The following is a 10859-nucleotide window of genomic DNA, read 5'->3' on the forward strand; positions in this document are numbered from 1 at the left end:
TGCACAATCAGTACACAATGTCAAAAGCCAGTTAACAAACATTTGTGACAATACCTCAATCATCCCTGTACAATTAGTGTAAGTTGAGAAAAAGGAATGTTGACTTGAGAAATACGAGGTGTGTTTTTTAAGTGAGTACCATTTTGAAATTTTTAAAAAAAAAAAAAAAAAAAAAAAAAAAAAAAAAAAAAAAAAAAAAAAAAAAAATAGATATGCTAAGATATCTCAATAATTTTATTTTTACAAGAAATCCTGTACCTTAATCCACTTTTCTACATAATTTGCATCAATACTGAGGCACTTGTCATAACATTGTACCAGTTTTTGAATACCCTCCTCATAGAAGTCTGCCGCCTGACTTGTTAACTACTGCATCACCACTGTTTTGACTTTGTCATTGTCTTCAAGACGCCGGCCGCCCAGGTGTTTCTTCAAGTGCAGGAACAGATGGTAGTCACTGGGCACAAGATCGGGGCTGTACGGAGTATGATCTACAGTTTCCCATCGAAAAGATGTGACTAGATCTTTGGTCTGATTTACCACATGTGAACGGGCATTGTCTTGCAGCAAAACGATGCCTTTGTTCAACTTGCCACATCTTTTGTTCTGAATTGAACAGTGCAGATTGTACAATGTCCTACAGTAAGCTGCTGCACTGATTGTCTCATTACGAAGCAGAAATTCCACAAGCAATACTCCTTTTCTGTACCAAAAAACTGTGCACAATTTTCCGGTCAAATTGTTTGCTTAAACTTCACTTTTCTGGGCGAATCTGAATGCCACCATTCCATGGACTGTTGCTTTGATTCTGGTGTGATGTAGGCCACCCATGTTTCATCGCTCGTAACAATTTGGCTTAAGAAATCATCACCGTCGTCGTGGTACCGCTGAAGGAAAGTCAATGCACTGTCTAAACGTTTGGTTTTGTGCACATCCATCAACATTTTCGGTACCCAACGTGCACACAATTTTCAGTAATTCAAGTGCTCGGTCACAATGTCAAACAAAACACTACGACAAACATTAGGAAAGTCAACCCGCATGGGCGAAATCGTACAGTGTCTGTTTTCTCTCACCTTATTGTCCACTTCCTGTACCAAACTTTCATTAACAACCAAAGGACGCCCACTACGTTGTTCATCATGCACATTTGTGCGGCCATTTTTAAATGCTCTCACCCACTTTTTACCATTCCATTACTCATAATGTTTTCTCCGTAAACTGCACAGATCTCACGATGAATATGATCGCTTTTAGGCCTTTAGCACTAAGACATCTTATAACAGCCCGTACTTCACAGTCAGCGGGACACACGATTATCGGAGGCATCTTAAACACTCAGTACACAACATAAACAAGGAAGAATTGACTGTAATGGCATCAGTGCGTAGACAACAGATGTAGGAACCCAGTGCGCATGCGCAGAATGCCGACCGCAGCGCTGCGACCGCAGTGTGACAAAATGGTAATTACTTAAAAAACACGCCTCATAATATATGTATGATAATGTTATGCAAAACCCTACCAACCATACCGAAACCATGTAATAATGTGTAATTGATACTGGCCTTTGTCTTAGTATTGGAAAGGCCATGGTCTTATTCCAATGTCAAGTCAACTCCTCTCCACTACTAGGCATTCTACAAATCTGTATGTGACTTGCAATTTAAATTTAGGTTTATATAATTCGCTTATTAATATATTTTTCATTTATTACAGTATGGTATAAATTTAAATTGTTCAGTTTGAGTCTCTGTTACATTTCTGTATGAAACCATGTTGTACGGTCTTCTACATTATTTAGTATGCTGTTTGGAATTTTTCGAGTCTTAATTTCAAACTAAGAGAAAGTCACCTGTGTGTGTGTGTGTGAGAGAGAGAGAGAGAGAGAGAGAGAGAGAGAGAGAGAGAGAGAGAGAGATTTAATGCACATCAATATTTAAAGGTAAGTTATTTACAAACAACAGGATATGGATCCAGCACCAGACCTTTCAAGTCTCCAAAAGAAAATAAATTGACTGCATCTGATATTATTATTCTTCATTTCTTTCTGGGGAATATACAACTTGTCACAGTGCAAGGACACATCCAAAGATCAAATAACAGGCACACACTAATAAGTCAGAACAAACAGTTCTTTAGAAGTCTTTATTTTGTTTGTCAAGGTAGTGTACTGTTATCATTTTCTCAAAGTTAGTTTGAGATTATAGTTATCTTTTACACTGCACAATGTGTTTAAAAAAACTGAATTCATCAAACAGAAACTGCCTCAATCCACAACAACATGTTTAGTCTTGTAACAATCTTTCTCAGTTAATACTAAGAAGTGCTCATCAACCTGAAAGTTTGCGTAATGACATTTCCACTCTGCAGCGGAGTATGCACTGATATGAAACTTCCTGGCAGATTAAAACTGTGTGTGGACTGAGACTTGAACTGAGGATCTTTGTTTTCCCCATACAAGTGTTCTACTGACTGAGCTACCCAAGCTCGACTCACAACATGTCCTCACAGCTTTACTTCCGCCAGTACCTGATCTCCTACCTACAAAACTTCATAGAAGTTTTCCTGTTAAACTTGCAAGACTTCCCCTCGAAAGGTAAAGGTCCTGAGTTTGAGTCTTGGTGCGGCACACAGTTTTAATGTGCCAGGAAATTTCAACCAGAAAGCCAGTTTGAACACTGCAGTACTTTACTATGCATGTTCCTAGTATTGGAGGTAGTGTGCTATTGCCTTCCTCCAATCTTCAAATTGACTTTGCCCAGCCAGACAGAGATTCTCTGTTTAACAAAGGTTCCAAAACCATGCTGCAATTCTATATCTTTTCCACTGAAAAAAAACAGTAAGTGACAGAGAAATATCCCAGGATTGACAGGGTATGAAACACAGGACCTTCTGATCTGTAGTCTAGCACTTTACCACTAAGCCACTGAGCCCCACTATGAGTGAGAACAATAAAAAAAAAGATTTCAAAAACATAGTAGCAAATTTGTGAAGTCAATAAATATAAAATAAAGGTAAATTCCAAGTACATTTCAAAAGCACACATACAAGAATCTTTTAAAAGTTACAGGTTTTCTTCCAATATTAGGTAACTGAGGATGTAAAATCACTTACCCATTCCTGCTGCTATTACTGGGATATCTATGTCATAGTGAAAGCACAGATATGACATCAAAATAAAATCAGCATAGCTGCGATGACTGGGAGCAAAAATAACTGGATTATTTCCCATCACAGACTTCACCTTTTAAACACAAAAATTAATTTCAGTACTGAAATTGCAAATAACGTACAATATGTAATAACACAAATGGACATATAGGAACCACAAGAAAATCATGTGTTGTAATTACTTTCTCTATACTGCTTTCATTCACAAGCAATGCAGAATAACTCTGTTTTAGAATTCTCAGCAGCAGCACACCAAGCCAACGAATGACAGGCATACTCTTGTCATAGCCAATTTCATTTAGGATGTTGTTGACAGTCTTATACACTTCCTCTTTGGTTGTACTCTGTTCATTTGCAACCTGGACAACATAAAAAATTTATCTTTTTTAATGAGGCTTTTCTTCTCACCATTCATCTAAAATGACATTTCTGGTGTACACCATCTGCCCCTCATATGTAGACAACAATACAAATTTTTTGAGTGTACAAATATACCTACCACTTTGCACCTGAGAAAGTAGAAGCAAACTTCTTTCCATTCTCTTGGAACAAAAAACTACTCATTTCTTGAATACAATGGGATTCCATTCATGGAGTAGCAATATAAGAAACATATCTGACAAACTTTCCTTAGGTTTGTGAGGAATGTATGAGAACTAATGTTAGATAACAAAAAATGCTGGCTGAAAAATAAACACTGGTATAAGGAAAGATAATTGCTTACCAAAAACACAGCACTATGTACCAATCTGAAGGGAAAACACGAAATCAACAAAGATTCTCAACAGGTTCCAGGACACAGCTATTTAGCTCACAATATCTCTCACAGTGATCATCTCAACATGCACATCACTTGCATACATAAGAGTACATTATTTACAGGAAAGGACAAAGAGAGGTGGTTTTCCACTCCTACATCACAGAGTTTGAAAGTCTGTAGCAAATACTTAAGGGTAGTCTGCACTCCATGCTGTGATGCAATATTTATATGCAGGTTTTGCCAATGTGTGCATGGCAATGGCCATTGCAATGGAAATGTGAGGGCTTCTGTTTCACAATATCAGCGACAATTCCCTGAATGACTAATATTGCCACCCCCTCCCCCCCCCCTTTTCCTGAGAACAATATTTCCATGGGATTTGCCACCATGTGAATGTTCTCTCTTCCCAGTGACCTTGTTGCATAATAAATTGCATTTGTTGACCTTCTTACCAAGTAGAAAACATTCTTCATGGAGTGCAACATTTCTCACTAACTATCTGAAGAAGAATTTTAGTGCGACTGAAAATCTCATATACATGAGGTGCATAATACATGAGTGGGGGCTTACACTCCTACCACCACCAGCAAGTAGCATTTTGAGAAAAGAGAGAGTGCCAAGTGACAAGAAATTTGTGTGTAAGTGCTACTGATGGTCTGTCTGGTTTCACAGAGTGTTAACTGCTGACTCAAAGTTTATTCAGGAAAGAATCTATAAAAGTCACAGTCTTGCATATATTTGGTCGACATCGTAAAACTACTGTGAAAAGACCATTTTTGTGTCATTTCTAAGTTAACTAGTGATAATGTAGCAATGATAGGCCACTAGTTTGTTCTGTTATTGCAGATAATCACTATCTGAACATGTCATTTGCAACTTGCTTGAATATACGAGGGATTTATTAGGCAACATGAGAGGAAGAAACCCTGCGAATTTATCACAGCTAATGGTACAGTGCCTTAATTAAACCTACTTAGGTCTTTTGTTGGATCGGTCACAGCAGTATTGACGATCAGCCACAAAAATCATTCAACATTTATCTATTATATTATCATGGGTTTATTTAAGGACTGAAGGGTACGGATGAAAAGTGTAAACAAAGGATGAATTGGTTTTGTTCATTGTTACCAAGACTCTCCAAGTGCTAAGGAATATTTTTAACAAGACCTGTTCATTGAAAATTACAATGAAAGACAACAAGCAATTATCTTTTCATTTAATATCAACAGCACCATACTCTTTCCAAACATAGCATCCTGGGAATCATTTTACTGATTTTCCATCAGACTACCTCATGCTCTCTCTTTTAACATTTGTCTGTTTTCTCCTGGAACACCATGTAATTATAGTGAAAATCTTCAACTACAGAAAATATCTGGAAAGTTAGTCTCTCTTCCATTTATGTTTACAGATTTGCTATGAAAGGATATATAGGCAAGGTGAGTTGAATGAGCCATATGAGTGTATCCAATAAGAACATATTTATCTGAATAGGTATTTAATAATAATAATAATAATAATAATAATAATAATAATAATAATAATAATAATATGATAAGTTTTAGGTTCTGTAGGAATTTGTCTACCAAACTAGCTTTCATATCAAACTGTGAAGATGACAGGCCTACACAGCAATTCATCACAACATGTGATAATTACAAGTAGTTTAACTCACTGGTTCATTTTGCATAATTTTGTAGAATTCTCAGAAATTATATACAGAACACAAAATTAACAAACACAAGAAAAACAAGTATCGCATAAAAGACAACAGATACATACCAGTGAACAGGAGAGACAATGATATTAAAGACTGTACATCACTGCCACACATAAAGGATATTATTAGTAACGTCTAAACTAAAGCTATAACAACAACATTAAAAGGTTTAACAAAGGAAAATCAAGGATGGAATAACAACAATATGGAAAGGATAGATTGCTACTCACTACATATAGGAGGCATTGAGTCACAGACTGACACAATGAAAAAGAATGGTAAACATACTCAGCTATCAGACTATATCCTCCATCAGATGCAGAAAACTCGTACGTGTAAGTCTGATGAACGTCTTAGTCCAATAGCTGAATACATCTAGCATTCTCTTTCATTGAGCTTGTCTGTGACCCAAAAACATTTTTATGTGGTGGGTAGCAGTCTATCCTTTCCAAATTGTTTGTGATGCTTTTCATATTATTGTTATTCCATCCTGGATTTTCTATATTCCCAAACCAAAGTCCCTATTGAAAGTCGCAGTTCCATTGCCTTTCTCCAAACTGAAAAACTGGTACTGCCAGCCAGTTCTAGGAGGTCCTACAATTTAAATGAAATACACATCACACTGCATGAGGTCCAGACATTTGGATTTGTAGTTAACAACTTAGCCAGAATGTAGACAAACCCCATAATCCATTAACACGGAAAAATATTTATGAAATACGTAAATGGCTCCAGAAACTGCAATGAAATACAAAGTTGAAACAAGTCATGTGTATTGAGCAGGTGTTCTCTTTGTATCTCATTTTACCTTGCCTTTTGATGGTGTCTTTCTTTCTTGAAACTTATGCTATTTGGATCACAAACTCCACCCTGTCACCAGTTAGCCTGAATTTATGAGAATGTCCCTGACTTCTCCTGATCTAAGACTCTACTATTCTCCTTTCCCTGCCAGTCCTTCTCAACACCTTTACCACTTTTTCCTCCAATGCCCTCAGAAGTTTTTAACTTCTTGTTTCCAACCCCAATTCTCTCCTGTCACAACAACGAACTACTGTTTTTCTTGTTGCTATATAATACATACACTACCTCCTCAGTTGTTACCACTAGAGTCTGCATTTCACTACAGCTGACGGCAAACTTGTCTTCAATTCACCTGCCTCCCAATACTTCACTCATCACACCTTGCTGTGGATATCTTCCAGCCACGGTGTTGACAATTTCTTTTAATAATCCTCAACGCACACTTTCAAACCAATGATTTGTTTTTATACACTTACTTCATCTATGACTTGCTGTACTTTAGCAGTACGTAGGACATCATCCTTAATCTTCTGGGGGCTTGTTTTGCATTTGTGTCGATAGGCTACTAAGGGATTAAATTTTTTTGACATGAACATAAAATCACTTCCCTTCCTCCGTTCCTCCAAAATGTCTTTAAATGCAGTTAATGTTCTGCATGTTGTATCCATTATAGAACTTATTTGTAACTGTCTGGACCTGTAAAATAAGAATTACAAAATATGAGCTTTTAAAGAAAGGATATTCAAATAAACAATTCTCATATTTACTACTTACAAGATAAACAGAACTGCAGGCACAACTATTACATTTTAGAAACCTGTAACTGAAGTTAATAGGATGGTACAAAGCGATGAAACATGAGTAAACAGTATTAGCCGCAAAAAATTACTCCTGCAGAAGAAGTTGCACTTTTTTCTATTAATTTCGGCATAATGTCAGAAAGTTGCAATTGTTTTCCTGTAAATTAGTATCTACAAGGTTTTTTTTTTTTTTTTTTTTTTTTTTTTTTTTTTTTTTTTTTTTTTTTTTTTTTTTTTAGGATGACAGATCAAATTTTGTGATACATAATGTTTACTGCACATATTTCATTACATTCAAATGGACCACACTTGCATAACTGAAGGGTTTGAAGGCTTATGGAGCGACAGAAAAGATGGAAAACAACACTGTTAATAAGAAGTGTTAACAGGCTATTCAACACAATAATTGGTGGTGGTGGTGGTGGTGGTGAATTCACGTTTGTCTGTATTGGTATGACATGGGTAGAGCTTGAATAAGAGTTGTTACAACAATGAATACAGATTTTTCTGCAACTGCTTGAGAAGATATCATTTGTGTATCAGAATGAAAGATATCAGTTCTATAACGCCAATACAATCTCCTAAACGGTGGAATTTCACTTTGTTCAGTAAAATTACTACAGTGAGTCTTTACAGGCAGCTTTTCCACCCGATTTCAAAATCAAACAACAGCAGGGTTTCAGTTTACAGAAGCATCCTGTGACAGCTCATCCCCAGTTTGTCACTTCTCTCATAACCACGCCCATCTTCGCCATCACCATCACAGTTCAAAGTAAAACTATTTGCTGATAATAGTAATTCTGAAATAAACGGGAACAAAATAATATTCGTTGGAGGCCTCGTCTAAGAACTTGTCAATTACGCTATAGTATTAGCGTTCTTATCATAAGGGTAATCTAATTAGCACAAGAATTGCAGCCAGTGTATCTTCAAAATTCATGGAACACACAAAAATATTTTCCACGCGGAGGCATATAAGCAGCGATCTTCAAACACAGATTTGTTGACTACAACAGGGAATTGCGAACAGAAAATGATTATTTAAAAAAAATCAAACTTCCATTGATTTTGACATTCAAAATTTATTGTGCGAGTCCCAACCAATGCTTGATCCCATACTTGCAACAATCATCAATTACAAATAATATCTGGCGCGCTTTAAATCCTTATTACTGGCATTAGGGCTATTCCTCTTCGAAAGTTTCGGTCAGTCCTGCTATCATACGAATAATGACAACAAAATCAGAGTTCTGTTAACAATCTTTCGTTCACGTTCCTTTAATAATATGATCTCTGTATAAAGAAACCATTCATTTTCTTAGATATTCTGGTGCTGAGTTACAAAACGCTACAAATCATTCCGAAAGCATCTCCATAAAATAAATCAAAATCAACACTCCAAAGTGGCGAAGAAATTTACGATACCCACCTTCCTATGATTTTTGAAGTAGCGACAAACTGTTTGCCACTTGAGGTCAGCTTCTCATGGTGTGAGAGCACTTACCGCTCATTACCCGGCTTCTTTCTCACTGCTGTTTGCTTACCATAAAGTACAGTCATCGTGATGGTGTTACAACTTTTCGTACTTTTTCAAGTTTCAATTATACAAACAAGCAAATACAAATTTTACTGACGTATCTCTGCTTATTACAAGTTTCGGGTACATAAAATTGCTTCCTACTGAGAAAACAAGCCCCTCTTCAACCTCTCATTCAAAGTTCCCACGATGTTATACGTAAAACATTCGCAGCAGCATAATTTACACACCGGCTACGGCAGCGCTACGACTGCCAACATACAAACCGCGCAAGGCCGCTGCCAACACCCAATATCCGGCGGGCAAGCACAGCCGTAGTTACATCACATCTTGGTGTATTTACGATGTCAGTGGTATTCTGCAGCAAAATTGCTAGGTACTATAAGCGTTACTTGCATTGTAACTTCTTGCTCCTCTTACCTGCAGTCGTACTGCACGACGACAGATGTACGCAGAATCATATAAAATGGGCAGTAGAACCTTGTTAAGTGAAAGCACGCTCGTGTTTACCGAACAAGTTGGAAAACAAATCATTTCACAAGAAGGCGGCAACGGCAGTGCGTCAGGCTTCGTTTAGTGTGGCTTTCTCTGACCACGAGAATCGCCATAAAAAGGAAGAAAATGCATCCGTATTCAATGCCGTATGATAATTCTCCTCGTTTCGTCTGAAAGTTCATACGTTACGAAGAAGTAAAAGGCTGAAAATCTTTCGTACAATTGCATATCGTTAAAACTAAAAATACTCCCACTCAGTCAACGAACAGGCAAGGGCAAAAACGATTATTACGGCATTTCTTCAAGCTTACAGAAACATGCTTTAGCCCACGGCCTTTAGAGATCACTGCCTAGTGCCCATATATCAAATAACATCACAGATTTATACGTCTGTCTGTTTTGGCAGGGAAGGATGCGTGTTTAGGCAGTGGACCATGAAAAGACTTATCTCTGTTTTATATTTTTACTAATTCGTCGATATATAATATTCATTGCATGTACATCGTCGTTACACAAACGCATTACACAGAATTTTTACGTAATGTATAACAGAATTACATAACATCAGAAATTAAAATGAAAACAGGCACACAGGTGTTACATATCAACCGCCCGTCACTTGGTACGCCCTTGATGTAAGCTGGTATTATGCCGTCAAACATCTTCTGCAAAGCTACTTTGTGAAATATGTTTGATGTTGTGTAATAGGCAGATTTTGTCAAATGTCAAATTTATTTGATCAAATCTTGATCAAAAAAGCCGCCATCTTATGTTAACTGCAAGCGGCTGGCATGTGTAAACACACTGTGAAACAACTGAGTGTTGTGTATTAGATTGATGCATAAGCTCGTGGCGTTATCCCATAATAATAAACACGAAAGATACACATAACAAAGACTTTAGTTATCAATATTATGTTCTCCTTCACTATTTACAACAGACTGCCAAGGCTGCGGTAACTTTTGAGGCGAAGAACTCGTCGAGCCATATTCGGAGCGCATTTTCATCCGGGAAGGAAGTTCGTTGAAGGTTGTTCCATAGAGAGCGGAAAAGGCGAAAAGCTGAGGGTGCACTATCAGGTGAATAAGGTGGGTGCTGAATGACTTCCCAACCCAACTCATGTACTGTGTTTTTTGTCAGTCTACCCAGGCCCTTTCTTGCCTTTTGGCAAGATTAGGCGGCCGCCTAGGGTGGCAAAATTTTAGATGCGGCAAAGGGCGGAAAAAATAACTTCAAATCAAGTGGGGGGGGATTGAGGGGAAAAAATTAAAAAGAGGAAAAATCAAAACACCGATTTGTTTTCAATATTGTGCCAAACAAATACTTAATAAGTCTTTGCTTACTTTGACAACAGTAAACACATTGCCTCTATCTGCCTCAAAACAAAAACAGCCACTACTGAATACAAAACTGAAAACCAACAAGACTTTGATTTATCTATGTCAACGGCTGGAGCAGGACTCATACGCTAGTTCGTGATCATGTTGCTACTTACTTAGTGGAGGAGAAGAGGGGGGGGGAGGGTGAGGATAAGAGGGGGCGTCATTTTTCAGTTCTCACCTAGGGCGGCAA

The 10859-nt window shown here is 37.4% G+C and overlaps 1 protein-coding gene across 4 annotated transcripts in view; it reads right to left on the reverse strand.

The window, feature by feature from the left end:
• Positions 1 to 9268, reverse strand: part of LOC124785632 (dihydroxyacetone phosphate acyltransferase) — a 134331-nt gene extending 125063 nt beyond the window's left edge. For 2 of the 4 annotated variants that reach the window (XM_047254197.1, XM_047254196.1), the window contains exons 1-4: positions 9213 to 9268; positions 6932 to 7151; positions 3357 to 3533; positions 3118 to 3247 (exon numbers count right to left, since the gene is read on the reverse strand). In XM_047254197.1, the coding sequence (XP_047110153.1) occupies positions 3118 to 3247; positions 3357 to 3533; positions 6932 to 7151; positions 9213 to 9253 (568 nt within the window). In that variant the 5' untranslated portion in view covers positions 9254 to 9268. Of the gene's footprint in view, positions 1 to 3117; positions 3248 to 3356; positions 3534 to 3673; positions 3858 to 6931; positions 7152 to 8684; positions 9060 to 9212 lie in introns of those variants that run through there. The other 2 variants (XM_047254198.1, XM_047254199.1) reach the window with 2 other exon arrangements.
• Positions 9269 to 10859: the final 1591 nt, after the last annotated feature.

The sequence above is a fragment of the Schistocerca piceifrons genome, chromosome 1, assembly GCF_021461385.2.
Source record: "Schistocerca piceifrons isolate TAMUIC-IGC-003096 chromosome 1, iqSchPice1.1, whole genome shotgun sequence".
Classification (NCBI taxonomy): domain Eukaryota; kingdom Metazoa; phylum Arthropoda; class Insecta; order Orthoptera; family Acrididae; genus Schistocerca; species Schistocerca piceifrons.